Below are 23,471 nucleotides of genomic sequence, written 5' to 3'. Positions count from 1 at the left end.
ATTATCTTAGATGCCCCATAACTTTGTTTTGCTTTAATGAGTATAATTCTTTTGTTGTTGTTATTAGAAAACTGAGTGGATCCTGAAAGTTCTCATCATAAGAAAAAAAAATCGTAACTTGTATGGTAATGGTTGTTAATTGGACTTATTGTGATTTTTTGCAATATATACAAATATGGAATCATTACATTGTACATCTGAAACTAATATAATGTCATGTCAATTACACCTTGGTAAAAGATAAATGAGTAAGTAGCCACTATCTACACCATGGCCAAACAGAGAATAGAATAAGAATAACATTAAACTTTCAGTTTTCTATAATTTCCTTTACAGTTCACTTTGTAAATGCGCTTCGCTCTGTAAATTTTCCAGTGAGTAAAAAGGGTGTCATTAATGTCTTCATTTGGTTTATATCGATTTGTTTAAATGCTTTCACTTTAATTTAGAAGAGAGAGCTGATTCTCCTGGCATTGCAGTCTGTACAGGAATTTTTGGAACCACCCATTTTAGGATTTTATTTGCAAGAATATCCTGAGATCTTAAAAAGTTGGGGATAAGGGTAATGTAGTTATCGCTCCTATCTGGCAAACATGAATATCCTGTAAGCCGATATCTTCCCTGCAGACATCAAGAACGATTTCTAGTCTGTGGTGTTTAAGATACTTCATGTTCAACTCCAATCACTTTAGTTTGGAAAAAGAAAGCAGGAATGTTTTTAATCTCTTTTCGGAGGTATTGGCCTCTTTTGCATCAGCATGTTTGGGGCTTCTCTTTTCTCTCTGCTTTCTTCAGAGGAGCTTCCTCTCCACAGTTTTCTTCTGGGGAAGTATCTGTAATGAGGAGTGAGGCGACTGTGTGGCCAAAAGAACGGACGAAACTGAAAACGACGATTGCACTTCCGAGGAAGGAAAGGTCTGTTTGGAAACCTAATGTGGACTCTAGGCCCTCGTGGAAAAAAATGAAAGGGACACTTGGGTGTCCTTGGGACGAGCTGAATCCTCGTCACCGGGTTCCTTATGGTGGGTGGAGGGGTGAGTGTAAAGATCTCGCAGTCTGTAGGGCCTCCATCATCTTGTGAACCTCTAAGAGGGGTGGCTACTGCTTTTTGTCCTGCGGGGAGAAAGGTGCAAGTCAGCAAAAAGGCCTGATAACAGAAGCAGAAGGGAGATACTTTAGATGGCAGCAGGGCAGAAAGATTGGGAGAGAGAAATAGAGAAGTCTCAAAACAAGTTTGAAAAAACTGCCAAGGTCCAACAGAATGAAACATGAACACACCTCATGACCCAGCAGTCCTACTCTGAGGAATTTATCCAAGAGAAATGAATGCATATGTCTTCAAAAGACTGCTTCACGAATGTTCATAGCAGCCTTGTTCATATTCATATTATTATTTTTTAAGTAGGCTCCATGCCCGACACAGGGCTTGAAGTCAGGACTTTGGGATCGAGAGTCAGATGCTCTTCCCATTGAGGCATTCGGCTGCCCACCCCCACCCTTCTTAAGCCTTATTCATAATAGCTCTTAAGCTTGGAAACAGTACAAGTGTCCATCAATAGGAGAAAGGTTAAACAAACTGTGTATATACAATGAAAAGGGGGCAACAAATAAAGGAAGACTTACTAATATGACAACCTAGAGGCATCCCACAGATATTATATTGAGCAAAAGGAGTTAGACACAAAAGAGTCCGTACTGTAAGATTCCACTTATATAAAGTTCAAGAACAAGGAAAACCCATCTATGGTCACAAAAAATTCTTAAGTAATTAATTTAGGGTTAGGGTAGGTGTTATTTTGTGGAAAAAGAATTCTTTATTTTTATTTATTTTTATTATTTTTTAAGGTAGGATTCTTTAGACCTTGTTTCAGGTGGTTGTTATGTGGTTATGGAGACACACACACATTTATATTTACACATACATACACGTACACACGTTTATATACATACAGACATACATATATGTGTATATGTAAAATGTGATTAGTCTGTACCTCTAAGATTTGTATATTTTATTGTTCATAAGTTATAACCAAATAATGAAAATTCAGGGGCGCCTGGGTGGCTCAGTTGGTTAAGCATCCGACTTTGGCTCAGGTCATGATCTCACAGTCTGTGAGTTCGAGCTCCACATCAGGCTCTGTGCTGACAGCTCGGAGCCTGGAGCCTGCTTTAGATTCTGTGTCTCCCTCTCTCTGATCCTCCCCCATTCATGCTCTGTCTCTCTCTGTCTCAAAAATAAATAAACACTAAAAAAATTAAAAAAAAAAAAGAAAATTCAGTGGAGGAAAAGAATTAATGTTAAGAAAATAAGAATAACTGCCCCTCCCTGTGAAGGCTATTCATCCAAGGGGTCTGCTTCACTTCCCCTAGCACTGAAATCATTCCCTAAAGAGGAAAGTGGGGGGTGAGGGTGGGCATCTACACACAGGAGGGGAGCAAGTACTAAAAACCAGGATGAAATTAGTTTCTGAGAAGAAATTTGGGTCAAGCTCAAGTGTCAAGGTCTTCTCTATAGAGAACACTCTTCTCTGTATCATCCAATGGAATTGCCTATGAAAAAGTAAGCCCTTCAGAAAATGATTCTTTCATGTTTTTACAAACTTACCAACACAGGCCTGGAAGGGGATGCTATATGTAAATGATGGAAAAACAAATTCCCCACAGGAAGTTGAAAGTACTGAGACACTTGAAAGAACTGGATTCCCCTCACCTTTAGAACAACTGAATTCAGATTTCTTGGTTGTGTAGGACATACCTATTGCCTGCTTGTGTTTATAGCCCCTTCTGGAGATTCTGCTTTACCCACAACCCCTGGAAAGGTCAGTCCTACGTATCTTTGACTATGGATGATTGGCCTGCTGATAGACATTCACCTCATTCATTGGTTGGTCAGTGACCAATCAGATTCTCATTTAAGGATTTCAACAAAGAGACACAGTGGAAGATGTTAGGGGAAGGTGTAGGGCAGGGATTGGAGTGTTAGGTTTTGTTTGGCCAGTTGAATGATGAGTAAGCAGAGAAGCCAGTCTTTCCATAGATGCCATAAAATGGTAAGACCTTTAAGAGAAAGAGAGACAAGCGACCATGTGGTAACAGAGTGGTGGTAAGAGTAGCCTTGGTTCTTGACTCTTTGGGGCTGATCCCTCTGAAGCCTGGCTGTGCACAAGGGTCTTAGAAATATCCTTATAATAATCACTCCACCTACTCTTTAAAAAAATTTTTTTAATGTTTATTTTTGAGAGAGAGAGGCAAAGCATGAGCAGGGGAGGGGCAGAGAGAGAAGGAGACACAGAACCCGAAGCAGGCTCCAGGCTCTGAGCTGTCAGCACAGAGCCCGACCTGGGACTCAAACTCACCAGGTGTGAGATCATAACCTGAGCTGAAGTCAACCGACTGAGCCACCCAGGTGCCTCCTTTTTAAAATTTATTTATTTTGAGAGAGAGGGAGGCAGAGTGTGTGTGTGTGTGTGTGTGTGTGTGTGTGTGTGTATGTGTGTGTGCTTGTGGGAGGGGCAGAGAGGGCAAGAGAGAGAGAGAGAGAGAGAGAGATTCCTAAGCAGAGCTTGATCTCATGATGGTTAGCTCATGACCTGAGCCAAAAATCAAGAGGCAGATGCTCAACCGACTGAGGCACTGAGGTGCCCCTACTTTATTCTTTTCTTAAGCTGGCTTGAGTGGGTGTCTGTTCCTGAACTGTTGTAACATGAAAGCTTTCTGCAGAGAATCCAGTCAGTGTGGAGAAGCTAGCTTTCTTCTTCTTTCTTCTCCTTCTCCATCTCTTTCTCCTTCTTCTCCTCCCCCTCCCCCTCCCCCTCCCCCTCCTTCTTCTTCTTCCTTCTTTATTTTTTTTCAACGTTTATTTATTTTTGGGACAGAGAGAGACAGAGCATGAACGGGCGAGGGGCAGAGAGAGAGGGAGACACAGAATCTGAAACAGGCTCCAGGCTCTGAGCCGTCAGCCCAGAGCCCGACGCAGGGCTTGAACTCACGGACCGCGAGATCGTGACCTGGCTGAAGTCGGACGCTTAACCGACTGCGCCACCCAGGCGCCCCACTTCTTTCTTCTTTAAAGATTTATTTTAGGGGCACCTGGGTGGCTCAGTTGGTTAAGCCCCTGACTTCAGCTCAGCTCATGATCTCACAGTTCATGGGCTCGAGCCCTGCATCAGGCTCTGTGCTGACAGCTCAGAGCCTGGAGCCTGCTTCAGATTTTGTGTCTCCCTCTAACTCTGCCCTTGCTCTGCTTGAGCTCTGTCTCTATCTCAAAAATAAAGATAAAAAAATTTTTTAAATAATATTTATTTTATTTTTGAGAGAGAGAGAGAGAGAGAGAGAGAGAGAGAGAGAGAGAGAGAGAATGCATGCATGTGAGCCAGGGAGAAGGGCAGAGGGAGAGAGAGACAGAATCTTAAGCATGACCCTGGGATCATGACCTGAGCTGAAATCAAGAGTCAGACACTCAACCAACTGAGCCACCCAGGTACCAGAAACTAACTTTCTTCTTAAACTCCATCTTGACATTTTGTTATTAGATCAGACTTAGCTAGGCCTGAGCTCTGCCTCTTAGTATACTGTATTCCAGCCATTAACAACAAATCAACCACCTACCCCTGTGCTCATCTCACTTCTCAAACCTGAGGCTATTCAACCAAATCTTCCTGCTGACTCTGGGGTGTTAGAGCCTGCTAGGTAGCTTTTGTTTGATTCTGGGATGTCCAGCAGTGTTCACTGCTCTCTCCCGGGGATTTCCAAGAGCTCTATATCAAGATACAAGCTTGTCCTAGTAACCAGCCCAAGAATGTGGGCAGGACCACGTAAAACCATATTCTTCCAGCAAACTAGACACATGATGACTATTGCAGGGCACTGGTTGACTAGCACAAGGGCTCTAAAATGTGGGAACCATAGGGATTGATTTGGGAAACTATACAGGTTAAGGCCACACATTTGGGTGAGGACATTGGTGCCATTCATGGTCTCCAACTTTGGCTGAGTTAACACTGCTCACCAATTCTTTTGTTTCTCCTTGTTCTGCTCCATTCCCACTAGCTTCTGAATCTTTGACACTCTTCTCAAAGCCCCTTCAAAATTCTCATTCTTTGTCATTCATTTGAAGCATTTTCTTCAAAAGTCTCTCTACCTTTGTAAGTAGACTACTTAGCTGCATATTTCAGAAAGAAAACTTCAGTGATCTGCCATGAACTTCTTTGGTTCTTATCTCTCTCACTTCAGAGAGATATCTACACAGTCATCTACATGTGCCCCCTATGGCCCCCCATATTTAATCTACTGGAACCTGACTGTGCTTTCTCTACTCAAGAAAACCTACTTTGGCAAAAGTCATTACCAGTCCTGGGCTTTTAACAAACTGGTTCCAGATACCCAAGCACCATTTCCTGTCCTCTTTGCCTGGCTTACTCCTACGCATATTTCATGCCTCATTTCCTCAGTGAGGTCTTTCCTACCCTGAGGCTGGCTTAAAGCCCTTGGCGCTATGCTTCCATACCACTCTGGGAGTCCACTTTCAGAATACTCATCAGTCATGTGATTACTATTCAGTGGTTGTATTTCTCCACTGGAACATCCACATGACCACCCTGTAGACCACATCTCCTTAGCCCTGCCACAGTGCCTGCAGTGGAATTGAATTGATTGAGAGAAATCTCTGTTTCCATAATTGCCAAAGTTACCATCTCCCCACCTCTCAGAGATGATGCGATCATTATAAATAGATGGTTTTCAATATTTAACACACAGACATGCCCCCAAAGGCACTGAATGTCAAAGATGAGAGCCCTTCTGTGACATTAATCAAACCAAAGTAGGTGAAATATTTGAATACAGATTGAGAGGTGCCTGGGTGGCTCAGTCAGTTAAGCGTCTGAGGTTTAGACTCAGGTCATGATCTCACAGTTCTTGGGTTCGAGTCCCGCATGGGGCTCTGTGCTGATAGCACGGAGCCTTCTTGGGATACTCTGTCTCCCTCTCTCTTTGTCCCTCCCCTACTCTCTCTCTCTCTAAAAAATAAATTAATAAACATTATAAAAATAAATATAGATTAAAAACATTTATAAGACACAAGACGATAGTGTTTAAAGCATAGACTCTAGAACCAGGATCCCTGAACTCTGCCACTTAATAACTGTATGACCATTGACAGGTTCCTTAACTTTTCTGAGTCTCCTTTTCCTTATTTGTAAAATGGAAAAAAATACTACCTACCTCTGGGGCGCCTGGGTGGCGCAGTCGGTTAAGCGTCCGACTTCAGCCAGGTCACGATCTCGCGGTCCGTGAGTTCGAGCCCCGCATCGGGCTCTGGGCTGATGGCTCAGAGCCTGGAGCCTGCTTCCGATTCTGTGTCTCCCTCTCTCTCTGCCCCTCCCCCGTTCATGCTCTGTCTCTCTCTGTCCCAAAAATAGGTAAACGTTGAAAAAAAAAAAAAATACTACCTACCTCATTGGCTTGTTGCATTGTCTGAATTAAGACATGTAAAGTGTCCAGAACATGTCTGATACGCAATATGCACTTAGTAGGCATTAGCTACTCTTATTATTAATCTTGAATGTCATGGAAGAAAGATTCTATCAGCACAAAGGCCCATTTTCTTAGGCCCATCTGGTTCCACTTTAGGTATAAAATATGTGTGCTACTGATAGGACTAAAGGGTACAGATGCTATTAGAACGGGACCTTGATGAAAACAGAGATTCTATTGGTCATGGCTCTGTCCTTAGCACCTACAATATACCTGGCTTAGAGGGGGGGTCCAGTACATAGTCAATAAATTGAATGAATGGTCAGGCAGATGTTGAGGGTTTTTCTCTGTAGATTTTGTGAAGCTCATGAGTATTTAATTTCAGTCCCAGAAAATTTGCAATAACTTACATTTAAAATTAGACTATAATAAAAAATCAAGCCAAAGTATCACTTGAAGTTTGGATATCAATTGTGAGCGGGTTTATTATAGTCTAGACATGAAATTCATAGCATATCAACAACTAGTACTTTTTTTTTTTAAGTAAGGATGAGAAGTCCCTTTTCTTTAAAAAAAAGAAAAAAACCCCAAAAGACAATTACCTGTCGTCTGTGGTTATTTGGGCAGACGATAGCTGGTTTGTAATGAACTGTACTGATTTTTAAGAGAAGTAAACTCATACATAATGTTTAAGTATGCAGTTCTCCCCTTATAAGGCCCATGGAGTCATAGAAAATTCTCATGTGCTTTCAGAGTTGAACCAGAAAGGAATATAAGTTCTGTGATGAATTTACTCACAATAACTGCAACTCAGCTCATTTTGTAGACTCACAGAATGACTGGCTCTTTTGGTCAAATCTCTAAGCCTACAGGGAAAGAATTTGGAGCCCAGAAAGTGTCACAAAGGCCTCTTTCAATTCTGTGCTATAAAGCCAGTCATTTCCACTGTGTGCAGTTACTGTGTTAGGTGTTATGGCAAACTCAGAGATAATAAAGACACGGGCCTGCACTTGGGAAGTGCTACAAATACATGGATCTGTACTACAGAGCAGAAAGAGGCACGTGTCATGGATGATGTACAAATTGCTATAATTCCGAGATGTCAGAGAGAGAGATAGCAATTTTTAAATTATGTGTTTCTTTTGTTTTAAGTTTATTTTTGAGAGAGAGAGAGAGAGAGAGAGCGCACGCACATGCATGCCAGCAGGGGGAAAGAGAGAAAGACAGAGAGACAGAGAGAATCCCAAGCAGGTTCTGCACTGTCCGCACAGAACCCGACATGGGGCTCGACCTCATGAACCATGAGATCATGACCTGAGCTGAAACCAAGAGTAGGACACTTAACCTATTGAGCCACCCCGGCGCCCCTTTCAATTATGTACCTTAAAAAAAATCTTTGCGGAGCAATCCTATAGCTACATTTAAATGTCATCAGGTGAAGCAGAATTGCAATAAACAGGTGAGGGCAGGGTGAGTTTGGACACCCACACACGACCAGACACGGCACAGATAGGCGAGTGACGAGCTGGAACCAGGGCTGCATGGATAGAGCGAAGCTACATTTGAAGGAGTTTTGATGCCAGCCTGAGGGACAGTGGGAAGCATGAGCCAAATTCAGAAGTCATATCTCACATTTTAATTGGTGTTTTTTCAGATGTGGATACACCTATGACCTCATTATAGCTTGTTCAGCTATGTATTTACAAAGTTTCCCGAAGAGTGGTTCACTTTCTGGAAAGAAGATGTCAGGTAGGTGGCTGGTTGTGTTTTACGATGCCTGTTTTAGATGTCACGTTCAGCAGGTGGTGCTTGGGGGTCTGGTTTTGGGAACGGGGCAGGTGTCATTTGTAATATCTCCTCCCCTTCTGATTGCCAGAGTTCATGCAGAGGTTGGGCAAAGTGACCTCTGGTGGTCTCACCCCCAGCCTCCAGGTCTCTGCCCCTCTCCTCTGTATGTGAGCTTTGGGGGAGGGGAGATGACTAGGGTCTGGCTGAGCCCCTGCAGAGACCCCAGGGTAGTTGGTTTGATCCTGGGTCTCACCTCCCTGAACAGTATCTGGTGCTGGAACGAAGGTGACTTGTGAAAGAAACAACATTAGACCCAGATCCCCCAGCATCTCTTTCTCTCCTTTCCCTTTCTCCCCTCTTCCCTAGCCTCTTCTCTCTTTCCTCCAGGGGTGTGCAAACCAATTTTAAAGCTCAGGCCACCCGGGAAACCTTGTAATGGGGGAAAGGAAAGAGAATAGGAGCAGTGGAGAAGCAGAATGTAATATAATCCTAGAGAAAGCTATGTTCGCTTCGGTAGCCCCAAGACGCAGCTGTCTAGATGTGATTAATTAAAGCAATTAACAAACAGAGATTAAACAGCCACCATGTGCAAATTACTGTGCTGCTGGGGATAGCAAGAGGTGGACCCTGCTGTAATTCAGGGTGGAAATTGTTAGCTTTACAATAATAACAACTGGTATTGGATAGTGTTTTGAGCTGGAAGAGCTTTTCTTGCAAGATAGCTCATTTTGTCCTTACAACCCCCATAATAATTATTAATACTGTCACATATGAGGAGACTGATGTGAGAAAGGTTAAGTATGTCTGAAGTCACATAGTTAGGGCTGAGACGAGGACTAAGGTCTTCAGATGACAAAATTTAGCTTCTTTATCCTCAACCACACAGGCTGATGGAAGCTGACAAAATTATGTCCGGTTCATGGATACATATAATTGTCTTTTCACACAACTTATTAATTAGGGACCCACAGTAGAATAAGAGCCAAAGCCTTACCTTCTGCCACGGTTACCACCACCCAGCAGACCAATAGCTGGCAGGCGAAGCGGAGTTGGTGAGCCATGGCTTTCCACCCTGAGCAGTCACTGCCCTGAGCCCAAGTTGCTTTAAAGGGGAGCCGGTGAGTCACCGGCAGCCTGATTCAGGTAATTTGCATTTGCTCAGTGGACCACAGGAATCAGGGCCTGCGGTATGAGGGTAAGAAATCAGCAAGGAAATACCAGACAGTGTTTATCAACCAGAAGTTTCTTGGAATGACAGCCAAACGGCATTCATCTATCCTTTGGAGTCAGATTGTGGGCAACCACGCCCTCACTACCCTTTTAATTCCCTCCAATCTTCTCTGCCTGTAGTGCCCTCTCTTTACTTGTTCTACGGGTCTCCCTGGGCAAGAGAAAGAATCTGTTTAGGGAATACTCAACAGTGCTTCCCTCTGTGTGGTTGACTTACTTTAAAAAGCCAAGCAGGATGGGGAGGGTGTTGTCCAAAGTCTTCCTGACCCAGGTGGTTTGAAGAGGCTGTTCACAGGCCTTGGGTCAGAGATTACGGCTTTTTCTTTTCTCTGCTTTTGTCCAGGAGCCAAAGGCAGCAGCGTCACAAAACCATCTTCTCTAGTAGCCATCACGGTCACTGTCCACACAAACATGGCTATTTTTTTTTTAATTTAATGTTTATTTGTTTTGTGTGTGAGAGAGAAACAGCGTGAGCAGGGGAGGGGCAGAGAGAGAGGGAGACACAGAATGTGAAGCAGGCTCCAGGGTCTGAGCTGTCAGCACAGAGCCTGACGCTGGGCTCAAACTCACAAACCGTGAGATCATGACCTGAGCCAAAGTCGGACGCTTAACTGACCAAGCCACCCAGGTGCCCTCAAACGTGGCCATTTGGTAGATGAACTCAGTGAGTTGTGTTTCCAGGGCTCCTTCTGATTCATCATATTGTCCCTATGATGGACATGGTGTGCCTGGTTTGTTTCCTGAGAGAATTCGGTTTGTCTAGGAGAGATGGGAGGGGATGGCCATCGTGAGAAAGAGCATGGATCTTGAATTGGGAAAACTGGCTTCAATCTTGATACCTTCTCTTCCTGTCTAGGTGAATCCCTGAGACTCGGAGGCATCTCTTGTGTAAAATGGGCCTTGTCGTATTTCCCTCGGAGTGGTGATGGATATAGAAGAGGTAACTGACCTGAAGCCCCAACCACAAGGCCTGGCCCATGAAAGGGAGTGGTTAGGGTTGTCAGTGAATTATAATGACTCCAGTTCTTAACTTGTTCTCTTAGGAGTTAATAGTTGTCTGCTCATTCAGTCACTCCACAGGCCTCCACTTTGAGAACATTTTCCTGTGCATTGCAGAAAGAACAAAACAGAACACAGTCCCTGGCTTCCAAGGGCTAACAATCTATCGGGGGAGACCATGCAAGCTGAGGACCAAACTGAGGAAGAATGCAAATACTCACAAACTAGAAAATGGCAGATTCCACAGGCCTGATGAGGATCCTAGGCAAAATTCTAGGACAGATGATTAAATGGACAATTTGTCAGCAGTTTGGAGAGGAAGCAGGGATCATGGAGAACAAGGCATGACCCACTGATTGGGCAGCTCTCTGTTGGTCATGTATCATGTGCCACACACTGGTCTAGGTGCTGGGACTAAAACTTAGGGTTCTGCTCTCATGGAGCTTATGGTCGTGCAAGGACATTAAATACTAAGAATAACAATAAAGGGTCTTGAGTATCAAGAGAGAGGAGTACTGGAGGCAGAGAAATCTGTAATTTTATGTCACTGGGTGAGGTATTACATATACTGATGAGGGACTGAAGCAGAAAAATGTTCACCTTTAGCCCAGAAGGCTGACTGACAGCCTGCATTGTTCTGATAAGGATCAAATACGTGCCCTTTGCTACAGTCTTAAAGGGTCTCATGACTGCTTGTAAATCTCACTGATAGTTAATATCAGGCTGAAGGATAAGCACCAGAGAAATCTTGTGAAAGTAGTTTTACGTGTAGAAATTTGAAGAAGACATTTATAATCTAATACTCCCTGCACGTCCCCTCCCCCTTGAGCACTAAGCAGCAGAAAGTGTAGCACTTTCGGCCCACGGGTCCTATCCCCGTGCTGTAATAAAAGTACCTTTCTGGCTCTTTCCATAATTTGGCTATTGTTGAAAGCGATGAGAAAGAATAAAATCCTGCTATTTGCAGCAACGTGGATGGAACTGGAGGGTATTATGCTAAGTGAAATAAGTCAATCAGAAAAAGACAGATACCATATGTTTTCACTCATATGTGGATCCTGAGAAACTTAACAGAAGACCACGGGGGAGGGGAAGGGGGGGAAAAAGAGTTACAGAGAGGAAGGGAGGCAAACCATAAGAGACTCTTAAATACTGAGAACAAACTGAGGGTTGATGGGGGGTGGGGGAGGGGAAGTGGGTGATGGGCATTGAAGAGGGCACCTGCTGGGATGAGCACTGGGTGTTGTATGGAAGCCAATTTGACAGTAAATTATATTAAAAATCAATTAAATAAATAATCAACATAAATAAATAAATAAAAATACCTTTTTACACCAAAAACAGCTCAAGAAATCTTTCTTGACCATTCAGTTGCGGCCCCACATGATATATTACTTTGCCCCCTGCATTGAAAACACATTACCATGCCAATAAAATTCGATCCATGTAATCTCTAACTACTGCCCAATGTTCCTCTTTGTGGATTTACTGTAAATTATTGAAGCAAACTTTTAGTTGATGGAAGTTTGTATCATTTTTTCTGATCCTCTTTCTTTTCTCTATTGGATTTCTGACAAGCCTTCAGTTTAAATGTTGATGAAATAAATAACAAAAGCCAAATGGTGTAATTGTTTTTTCTGTTTGCATCTATTGTCCTGAAATTTATAAAATAAAGGAATGAAGCTTCCAAAGGAGGAAAACCATTTTTTCAAGTATGTAACAAACAAAACTTTGCTCTGTTGATGATATAAAACAAAATGAAAGAGACGGGGTGTGAGAGAAGAAGCCAAAATGTAAATTTGTCTATCAGACAATCAACTGGTGTCTCAGGTAGTGCTCTACACTATAGATTACTCTTCCTTTTGGATGGGTTTCCTGCCCACCAGGAACACCCTGTGGAGAGGTTGACATAAGCTTTCGACTCTGCCCCTCTCTCTTCGAGAAGACATTCATTCTGAATGCACGGAACCTAACCACCAGACCCCAAATTTCTTTTATTATTTTTCTGGGAGACTCAAAAAATACTCATGCAAATGGGGCTAAGCTCCCCGCATAGGTCTGCCCTGGGGGTAGCGGATCAGATTCCCTGATGTTCCTTTGAAAGTGTAAACCCATGTGTAGAGGAAACAGGCAAAGAAGGGGAATGGTACCTGCTAGCACCGGTGGCAAAAACGACTAAAAACCAAAAAAACTCGGGATGTATAAGATGAAAATATTCTGAGACAGTAACCTGCAAGGGAAGCCGCACGTGATGATGTTGATACGGAAACTGAAGATCAACTGAAAGCAAACATGGGAAGTGAGCATTATCTGTCCTTAGAGCTACCATGCCAGTGCGCTCGGCACGCGGGGCTGGCACTTCCTTTCCACCTTGTAGGCTTTATCTCACATAGTCATCATGTCCGAGTTTTGTGACAGCTATTGTCTTTTCAATCCCTCTCATTCTAAGATCAAGAAAATGTTCTTAAAAAGAAACTCTAATTATATCACTTTCTAAAGATCCTTTGATGATACTCCATTGCCTAAAAACCAAAACCCAAATTCCTTAGGTGAATATTCAAAATTGTATTACTGATCTGTTTTGATCAATGGTTTTATTCCACCTCCCATCAATCTCTAGCTTAGATCCCAACCCCAGGCATAGCTCTCTGCGTCTAACTCTCAACTTTGTCTTGCTCTTCCAAGGAAGGAAGGAATGCAAATATCTGTATGGGGTCAGTGGTTCTCAACCGGAGGGGATTTTGCTCCCCACCTCTCCCAGAGGACATTTGGCAATGTTTAGAGACGTTTTTGTTGTCACAGTCCCCCGCAGTGAAGTCATCTCTGGCCCCAAATGCCAATAGTGCTGCTGTTAAAAAAAATAACGTTTAGAGCAACCTCGTGTGAAGTGTGTTGATCATTTCTTTGAGCCTTTAGGAATTTGCTAAAAGGAGGAACAAGTTTCAGGATAAAGGGAACCCTGGAATGGAAACATAGATGTACTAAGAGGAAGACTTTTTTGTCTCCACTGGGTGATCAAATCAGTTGCAAAGTCAGTCGCACTCCTGCCAAGCTGCAAAGTGAATTTTCTCCCTTAGGTCAAAGCGAATTGGAGAACTAGAAATTAGTATATTCACAAGAAGCCAGGTAACACCTTCTGCTTGATACAACTAAGAAGGGTCATCCTAAAACACAGGTAGCTGAAGTAGGGTTGAAAGGTATGGGCTCTGCCTTTCCTCACCAGTTTAATTTTTCAAGCTTTTCTGCACCCAATACTAAAATAGACATGCTTTAATGGAGACCTAGGAGGATGGGGCAAGCCTCCAGTCCTGTTGCTTAAAGACTAAAACTACCGGGTCAGAAGGCCACATTAAGGCCCTAACCAGATCTCTGATAGTGCCAACAGCTGACAGATCAAAAGGAACAGAATTTTTAAAAATCTCATTGAATTCTTATTTGACAGAAAATTCTACCTTACTTCTTCATTGGTGATGTATGGAGTTACTGTCTTGCCATATCTTATTTATTTGTATGATATATATATATATATATATATATATATATATATATTGAGGGGAACCAAGTGTTCAACAACACATAAAATCAGTGAAGCTGTTGTGAGGTTAGATTAATTTGCAAAAAATCTTTATTTACCTTAAAAAAGGAAATATTTCTTTTTTTTTTTAGAGGGGGTAGGGAGTGGAGAAGGGTAGAGGGTGAGAGAGAGAGAGAGAGAGAGAGAGAGAGAATGAGAATCTTAAAGAGACTCCACGTCTAGTGCAGAGCCTTACCTGGGGCTTGATCTCATGACCCTGAGGTCATGACCTGAGCCAAAATCAAGAGTTGGATGTTCAGCCGACTGAGCCACCCAGGGACCCCCAAAAAGGAAATATTTCTGAAGCTTATTTCAAACGCAGTAATTTTAGTGATAATCTTCGCCGTCATATACTTTAAAAATCCACAGATGATCACTTTCTCATTTAATTGAAGGCTAATCAGTGAGATTCTGATGTCCACATTCTCAATGTCAAGAAAGCTATTATGGCTTTGGGTCACTCTTGTTGATGCACCCAGGTATGTTTTTTCACTTAAATCTTTACTAGTTTCTCCCTTCATGGTAACTTCACACACTGCCCGTGGGCACATTCCTTCACCACCTTGTAAGAATTATTAACCTTGTCCTTTTGTTCTTTTTCCTGAGGTTAATTACAGGGACCAGGGATGGGATGCAGGTTGATAATGTCTGTCTTGCCGAACCGGTATCAGATGTGAGGTCAACAGGTAAGGAACTAGGACCCCTGGATGGTGCCAGGACGCCGAGGACAGTGTGTTACCTGGAGAAGTTTCAAGCCTCCTAGAGAAGTTTCGAGGCCCATCCAGTTCCTGCTCTAACCCCCACATAATTTGCTAATCATACATAAACTCTTCCTAAGCTTAACAGGGCAAGGCAGACTTGGGACTGATTTCCTGACTGCTGGTTGGGCTGTCCTTCTGATAATAAAGCTTTCTGTGAATTAAACCTGGTGATTCAGAGATTGACTCACTGTGCTTTGGGAACATGAATCGGATTTCAGGGTTCTGTAACACACTGAGTTAAGGAGAAGGGCCCATGTAGCTGGTTTGTGTTAGGTGGTTTTGTTTGTTGTTGTTTGTTTGTTTGTTTCCTATAACTTTACGAGGAGGTGATGTAGGACTCAAGAGGAGTTATATTTCTTTCTCAAAGACTCAAAGATACCAAGTGGTAAGGTTGAGATTCGGAACAGGAACTTTCCTGACTTCAAAATTCGGTCAAAATTCAGTGCAAAGGCCCTGAGACAGAGGTAGGCATGGCACGTAATATACAACCGCAAGGAGGCCGTTGTAGCTGGGATAGACTAGGGGATGAGCTCAAGGAGTGCTGGAGCCAGATCATTTCCCTGAGGGAAATGCGAAGTCACTGGAAGATTGCGCATAGAAGCGTGACATGACCTTACTTACATTTGAAAGGACAACTCTGGCCACTGCGTGGAGGAGAGACTATTGGGGGGCGATGGAGAACTAACTAGCAGAAGTGTAGGAAGGAGAGGATGGTGACACAGATTGGGGTGGCAGCAGTGGAGACGAACAAAATAAGGAGATTCTGGACATATTTTGAAGGTGGACTTGACAGGATTTCCTGTCGGGAGAGGAAGGGTTGGAAGGAGGTTGTGAGAGACACCAGAGTGCTAGGTAACACCCTAGTTTTGGTCTGAGCGTTTGACGGCTGAGGTTGGGTGTGATCAGGTGGTGAGACTGTAATTGCATTGTATAAAGTTATTATAATATTGCTTCCTCCATAATGAAAAAAAATCAGGTGAATAAAAAGCACGTTTGTACTTTAGCGAGTACCTAACATAAGACAAGTTATAGCGTGTGGAGTGGCACCTCGAAGCTGCAGGACTGGAGAAGTGAGATCTTCAGGTTTGGGTATTAAGAGGGATCTGCCTTGTGGCCTGACTGGCCGTGTGTCCAAAGCAGCTGTGCTCAAGGAGGAGAGAAAGGACAGGGTGGGCAGATGAGCGAGCCGCCGTTTCTGTTCCTGTGTGGGGTCTGGCTTCTCCGGCTGCCCTGTCTTACCACGGGTAACCCCCTACACTGAAATTGTGCTTTGTATCTGTCCTCTCTCTCTCTGTCTTTCTCTGGACTTTGAGAACCTTGATGGCAAGAACTTGGTCTTTTTTTTGTGTGTGTGATAAAATAGACAATATAAAAATGACCATTTTAACCATTTTCAAAACGTGTATTTATTCATTTTGAGAGAGAGAGAGAGAGAGAGCGAGCCGGGGAAGGGCAGAAAGAGAGGGTTCCAAGCAGGCTCCGTACCCCCAGTGCAGAGACTGGTGCGGGGCTTGAGCTCATGAACCGTGAGATTATGACCTGAGCTGAAATCAAGAGTCGGAGGTTTACCCGACTGGGCCACCCAGGGGCTCCAGCATTTTAACCGTTTTTAGGTATGCAGAAGAACTGAGCCTTGATTACATTCGGAGCCACAGTGCCTGTGTATAGTGAGCACTCAGTAAACTATTTTGGAATACACCACAGACAGATGTCTGGGGAGAAGGGGTTCATGCACCTTGTTGTCTGGCAAGTCCCTGTCGGGGGAGGGCGGGAGGGTGGCTTTGTCCAGGGTCTCGAGCTGTCTGCCATGCCCTGCTTTTTGGATCTGAGCTCAGGGGAATTTAATCTCCTTTTTCCTCCCACTCGCACCCTGAGAGGTGGTGGTACTTTTATGTGTCAACCTGGCTAGGACATGGTGTCCGGCTGTTTGCTCAAATAACGACCATTCTGTGAGGATGGTTGTGGATGACATTGACATTTAAATGGATGCATTTTGAGTAAAGCAGATTGCCCCGCTGCTGTGAATGAGCCTCACGCAAACGGTGGAGGCCTGCGCAAAAAGACTGACCGCCCCTGAGCAAGAGCAAGAGGGAGTCTTGCAGCAGATGGCCTTGGGACTTAGACGGCAGCATCGGCTCTTTCCCTAGGTCAGCCTGCCAGTCCGCCCTGCAGAATTTGGGCTTGCCTCCATGATTACGTGCGCCAGCTCCTCAAAAGAAACCTTCCCCTCTATACAAACACACCCATATTCTCTCTCTCTTTCACTGTCATGTGTATACATGCTGCCCCGTCAGGGTGAGGGGCCAAGCCCACAGGAGGAGACTTACATTGAAAGCTCTTATGAAGAACCTTGGTGTTTGTGGATAATGAAAGGCCGAGCCAAGTGCTCCTTGAGCAGAGATGTGTGGCATGACTTTAGGAACTTCTGCCTGGTCTGTGAGCGTCGCACTGCTTCTAACACGGGTACTTCAGAGAGATGCCCATGAGGAGAGCAGCCCCTTCCTGGCTCAGGACAGCCTTTCTTTTAACTGGGGCTGAAACTATTTGGGGGGAGAGTCCCAAAGTGGTGACCACCCTGCTTTGCTCTCCGCTGTCTCCTTTGCCCTCCTTTGGTGGTTTAAAAACGTGTTTAGAATTTCGAGGAGCTCCAACTCTGAAGATATGGGTTTGGATACCACAAAAGTGGTTTTTGGTTTAAATTTTTTTTTATGCTTTATTTTATATTTGAGAGAGAGAGAGAGAGCGCAAGCAGGGGAGGGGCAGAGAGATGGAGATAGAATCGTAAGCAGGCTCCAGGCTCCGAGCTGTCAGCACAGAGCCTGATGTGGGGCTTGAACTGACAAACTGTGAGATCATGACCTGCGCCAAAGACAGACGCTTAACCGACTGAGTCACCTAGGTGCCCCAGTTTTCAGTTTTAGATGCTCAAATTGAGACAGTATAAACCATCCTTCCATCCTTCTACATTCACTGAAGTGGAAGCCAGCAGTCTGAGAGGGGAAAAAAATCCATCAACAGCAGTTTGGACCCAGCAGTGTTCAGAAGGCTGGACTGTTCTAGTCGACCATCTGCGGTGCTTAGGACCTTTTCAAGGGTCCAGCAGGACGTCTGCCTGGGGAGTGGGTCGGTGGCGCCTGATCTCGCTCGCCTCTGCAGTCCTGTTGTATTAACGGGCCTGTTTTACTGTGCAGACTTGGAGAAGCAAAGGCAAGTTCCTGTTATGTGCAGGGAGGCTAGTCTCCCGCGGCAGAAACCGCTGACGCTGTCTGGGAGAGGCCTTCCCCTCGCACAGCCTGGTGAGTAGTCCAGGAGGCAGCCGTGAGGAGGGCAGTGCAGTCAGGATTGCGTGTGTCAGGGAGCATGAGGCATGGCGGGTACTGGGCCCGCCTCCTACGTCGTCTGAGGGAGTAGCTGTGAGGGTTCTCTCCCAGAGGCCTGGGGTGGCTCGGGCTTCTCTGTCAGGAGCGGGGCAGTTGCTCTGTGGGGAATCTCAAGGCTCTGTGTTTGGCACTGACGTGAAGGTGCCCCTCTGTGGCGGCCTGCATGGCTCCCCCGCCCACCTGGCTAGGGGGTCTTCTGCTGGGATTGCTCCTGAGAGGGGTTTCAGGCATATCTCCAGCTCCTCCCTTTTGCAGAGCAGGAGACAGTCCCGGACAGGTTTCCTGAAGTCATCCCGGTGATTTAACAACAGAATGGCAATAACATCCTGGTCAGTGGGCAGAGTGACGCCCGCTACGAGACAGAGACCCTGTTTATTAGCGGTTTGAAACAGTATTAAACCAGTGGGATAAACCTGCATTCTAGTCCCTGCCCCGCCACCATTTAGTTGCAAGAACTTGGACTCTCAGCCTCAGTGACCCTCAATTTCCTCATCTGTCTATCATTTACTGTATTCTAAGCATCACTATTCTAATCATCGTACATACCTCAGGTCATTGAATCCTAAAATCAATCGAGTGAGATAGGTACTGTCGTCACCCCCACTTTAAAGATGAGAAAACCGAGGCACGGAGAAGTTAAGTCATGTGACTAATAAGGGCAGAGTCAAGAGAGCAAGCCAGGCTCCAGAGCGCTTGTTCTTTTTTTTAATTAAAAAAATTTTTTTTTAACGTTTACTTATTTTTGAGAGACAGAGAGAGACAGAGCATGAATGGGGGAGGGGCAGAGAGGGGCAGACACAGAATCCAAAGCAGGCTCCAGGCTCTGAGCTGTCCACACAGATCCTGACACGGGGCTCAAAACCACAGACCGTGAGATCATGACCTGAGCTGAAGTCAGACGCCTAACCGCCGGAGCCACCCAGGCGCCCCTAGAGCTCTTGTCCTAATCCCTGGGCTAAGTGTGCTCTGACACCCTGGCCGTCCACTTATTGATGTGAAAGCTTTGTAACGGTATCCTTGAAATTCACCTGTGTAGTGTCGGACAAAGACTCGTTTGTTAAAACAGTTGCTTTTCAAGGCAAAATGAATAAATAAACAGAGGTAGAAGGGACTCTACAGGTTAAAAGATTTAAGAGACATACCAACCAATTACAATGTTGGGACTTTATTTGGGTCCTGTTTCAAATATGCAAATTAAAAAAAAAGACAATTGGGGAAATGTGGACTGCGTATTTGATGATATTAAGGGATTATTGAAGGTGTGATAATGATAAATGACTTTGTCCCCCCTCCCCCCCCAAAATAGAATCCTTACCTTTTAGAGATAGATGCTGATGTAGTTACAGATTAGATGCTGTCTGAGATTTGCTTCCAAATAATCGAGAGGTTGGGAAGTGAGTGGGGAAATAGAATAAGATTGTCCATGTTTAATAATCATGGAAGCTGGATGACAAATGCATTTGAGTTCATTATACTCTGCTTTTGTTTGGCACTTTCCATTATAAAAAGTTAAAGAAAATCACCCTGTTTAAATTTTTGCTGTATTTCTCAGAAATGTTGAAAGCACCGTGGACCTACTTCACAGGACTAGTGGGAAGAAGGACAGTACCTAGGGAGAGAACAATTAGGATCTGCTTAGAGGATTCACCTTCCAAGGGGTCACTTATTTGAGGATGATCCTGGGTGCTTTCCACCTGGCAGATAGAAGATTCTTCTGGGCTGCATGAATGCATGTGCATATGAATGAATGAATGCAAATGACTGGTGTACAGGAAGAGAATGATTCTGTCACGAGAGCAGAAAAAAGAATCTAATCTCGGGGCCAAATATAATGATAAGATGATTCTTTGTTTCCCATTTAGCCAAATTGTGTATTTTAAAAAAGTGTTTATTTTTGAGAGAGAGGGGGGAGAGAGAGAGGGCAGAGAGAGAGGAAGACACAGAATCCGAAGCAGGCTCCAGGCTCTGAGCTCAGCACAGAGCCTGACGTGGGGCTCAGATCATGACCCGAGCCGAAGTCGGATGCTCAACTGACTGAGCCACCCAGGCGCCTCGCCAAGTTGTATATTTAAGGGGAGCTTTATCTACCACAGTCATAATAAGGACCAAAATACTTATACACCATTCCCATTTGTCCTGGTGGACACCTGTCCACAAAGAGATTTACTAACACAAAAATCTTCACTCTGAAGGGATGTCCCCACCACTACACCTCTCAGAGCCCATACTCTGTTCTGAGCTCTATTGCCTTGTTTTGTGTGCTCAGCCCAGAATCATCCCAATTCTTCTGAGTTCCCTCTGAGGAACTGGCATTACTCTTCTGTCTCCAGGATTGTCTGTAACCTATGCCTGTCAATCACCATATAGCATTCCTACGGCCACAGCATTTGTTTTGGAATGGGCATTTGACTCAAGCCAAATCAACCGGGCCCAGTCGAAACTAATCCTGGGACTTTTGTATGAGTGTGACTAGAAAAGACACACCATCCTTGAACCTGAAGTTGGGAACAGATACGCCTACCTGAAGGGAGAGCCTGCTTGATAAAGCAGAGTGGAGAGATGTCAGATTATGACAATATCATTTGAACCCCTGGGTCCAGCTGTACCTGAGGCCATACAGTATACTGCATGTGGTTTGCTAAAATCCTGAAATATAACCAACACAATCTCATAGTAGCAAAGCACATATGGAATAAAGATTTTATTATAAGCCTAGTGTTGCTAGGAAAGAAGAGATATTAACCAACTATAGATGCAGACGCAGAGTAGAAAACTTTCTCTGCTGTAGTAGTTGGGTAAGGCACTGGCAGAGATCAGGACCAATATATTAAACATTCTATGCATTCTTCCTGAGAGCTGAGAGAAACCAGGGGACTAGACAGACTCCTGAGCAGGTGAAACGCTGCTTGAATGTCTTGCCGACGTGTGTGATGAGGTGACTTCACCCTGAGTGCTCAGCTGCCTTGTTTATGCTTGGCTGTAGCATCAGACATGTCCAGATTGTGGTGATGAGTAACTCTGGGCTTTCCCCAGCTTCAGACACAGGATGAGTTCACATTTTATCTTTCAGCCTCTCAATACCCCAGTTGGAGCTTCTGAACAGAATGATTGAAGCCTAGCCTGAAGGTGCTGTGAATGTTAGACAGTAATTCAACATTCAGTGAATCGGAATCTCTGGGCTTGGTGTTATAGGTCAGGGTTGACAATATGTATCTTTGTATAGTGATGAGAATATGTATCATACCAGCTGTGAGAGCTTGGGCAAGGTATCTAAGTTTTCTGTTTAATTTCCTCACCTGTAAAGTGAGAATAGGGGCGCCTGGGTGCCTCATTCGGCTGAGCAACGGACTCTTGATCTCAACTTAGGTCATGATCCCAGGGTTGTGGATCGAGGCCTGGGTTGGGCTCCAGGCTGAGCGTGGAGCCTGCTTGAGATTCTCTCTCTCTCTCTCTCTCTCTCTCCCTCTCCCTCTCCCTCTCTCTCTTTCTCCTCCTCTCTCTCCCCCGCTTCTCTCTCTCTCTAAAATAAAATAAAAATAAATAAAATAAAATGAAAATAATAGTACCTACCTCATAGGCTTGTTATAAGGTTAAATAAGTTAATGACTTCTAAGCACTTTGAAAAGAAATTGGCACCTTATGTTAGCTATCATTATTACTGCAAAATAACAATTTTCTGCCTCGGACAAACATTTCCTCTAGAACCTGGAGATCTGAAACAAGACAAAGAAAAGGCAAAAATATGAGGATTTATGAAAATTGTGAAAAGCTCTGTGAGAGTGTGCAATACTTCTCAGATATCGGACTCTGAAGTCTTGTGTTTTAGTTTTCTGAGATACCGAGTCCATTGGAAAGCTTGTCTGGAAGTTTCTTACAGGGGATGAAGGCATTGTATATTTGTTTTAGTGTTCTGCTAGGGACCAGTCATAGGCAGGCTAACTAAAATCTTGTAACCACACCTACCCAGACAGTGGTTTCCGTAAATCTCAGTAGTTAAGCTGGTAGGGGTTTGAGAGAGTTCTTTGAAATGCTCAGGTAGCACAGGAAGTGGCAGTAATTCAAGACTTGGATTCAACTTTAGCCAATGTCTCCAGGAGACGATGAGGGTTGGTAACAACCAACCCCTAGGTTTTCAGAGAGGAAATGGTGTTGATTTCCATTTGTAGAATGCTGTTGTTATAATTCTCTTTCCCTTCCTTTTTCCCCTCCTCTTCCTCCTTTCTCTCTGTGTTTCACAGGAAGTCTATATTCCCCTCTCCAGAAGTAACCACTTTTAACAGTGTGCCATGTATCTTTTGATTTCTTCTTCTGTATGTTTACACACACTTAGAAACTGTTTTGTAGGAGGGTCTCCGAAATTTTTACGTAAGTGGGATAATATTTTGAGTTGCCATTTATTTCTTTTCACTGAAAGGGAGCCTTTTCTTTCCATGCCAATACATATGGACCGATCTCTTTCTTTTCAATCGTTGCTTCTTATTGCATTATGTAGGTACATCATAGTTTGTCACCACTTGATGGAATTTTATTTCCTTTCCATTTTTTCGCCCTTGAAAAATTCTCATAGCCCTCTTTGGGCACATGCAGAACCTCTTTGCCATGTAAGGCGCGTTTAAAAATAACTTGCTGAAACTGGAGATTTATATTACAGAATACATTTTCATTTCCCTCGAATCTTTCCCAGTCCCTATGGGGCCTTGGTGAGTGTGAACCTTTGGGTAGCCCTATTTTATTGTTGGTTAAAACCATTTCCCATCTTTTCAACAAAATATGGCCAAATAATGGTGATGGCCACAGAAAGGTGAAAGGTGTATCTCAATAAGACACTCTACTCTTAAGACCCATCTACGAGTGGCATCGTGAGAACGGCAGCCAAAACCTTTTTTGAAATCCTAAGGATTTCAGGTAATTTCCTTCGGGTGTGTAGCCTGGCAACACTTTGTACCATTAGAAAATCGACCTCTTTCAGAAGCACCAGTACCGTTCAATTTAATTGGTCTGTTGAGTGCGCTTTGCTGGCAAGTCTATAGCTGAATGCCCGTCTCCACAAGGTGCTCGTCATCTGTATTTGTGGTTGGCATCCTGCACAGCCTGTATACTTCACTATCTTTGTTTAATGAGACACTTCTATTTTAAAAAGCATGAGGCCAGATCTGCTGAGTCAGATGTGATATTATCTTTTAAGTGCACAAGTTCTACCACAAGGATTTGGGAAATTTATTACATGACACAAATGTGTCAGGAGCTCCCTTGCTGCCAACG

At 44.0% G+C, this 23,471-nt stretch overlaps 1 protein-coding gene across 1 annotated transcript; it reads right to left on the bottom strand.

The window, feature by feature from the left end:
- Positions 1-718: 718 nt before the first annotated feature.
- Positions 719-9,326, bottom strand: ODAPH (odontogenesis associated phosphoprotein). Its single transcript, XM_047090769.1, has 2 exons — positions 9,260-9,326; positions 719-1,113 (listed from the first exon to the last, which is right to left on the bottom strand). Exons 1-2 carry the CDS (start codon positions 9,324-9,326, stop codon positions 719-721), a joined length of 462 nt encoding a protein of 153 aa, XP_046946725.1.
- Between the last annotated feature and the right edge of the window lie 14,145 nt (positions 9,327-23,471).

This window comes from Lynx rufus, unplaced genomic scaffold (genome assembly GCF_022079265.1).
Source record: "Lynx rufus isolate CCGP_SWC_20201006 ecotype Redwood Valley unplaced genomic scaffold, mLynRuf1.p SCAF_3, whole genome shotgun sequence".
NCBI classification, from domain to species: domain Eukaryota; kingdom Metazoa; phylum Chordata; class Mammalia; order Carnivora; family Felidae; genus Lynx; species Lynx rufus.
This window is presented reverse-complemented; position numbering and strand designations above follow the sequence as displayed.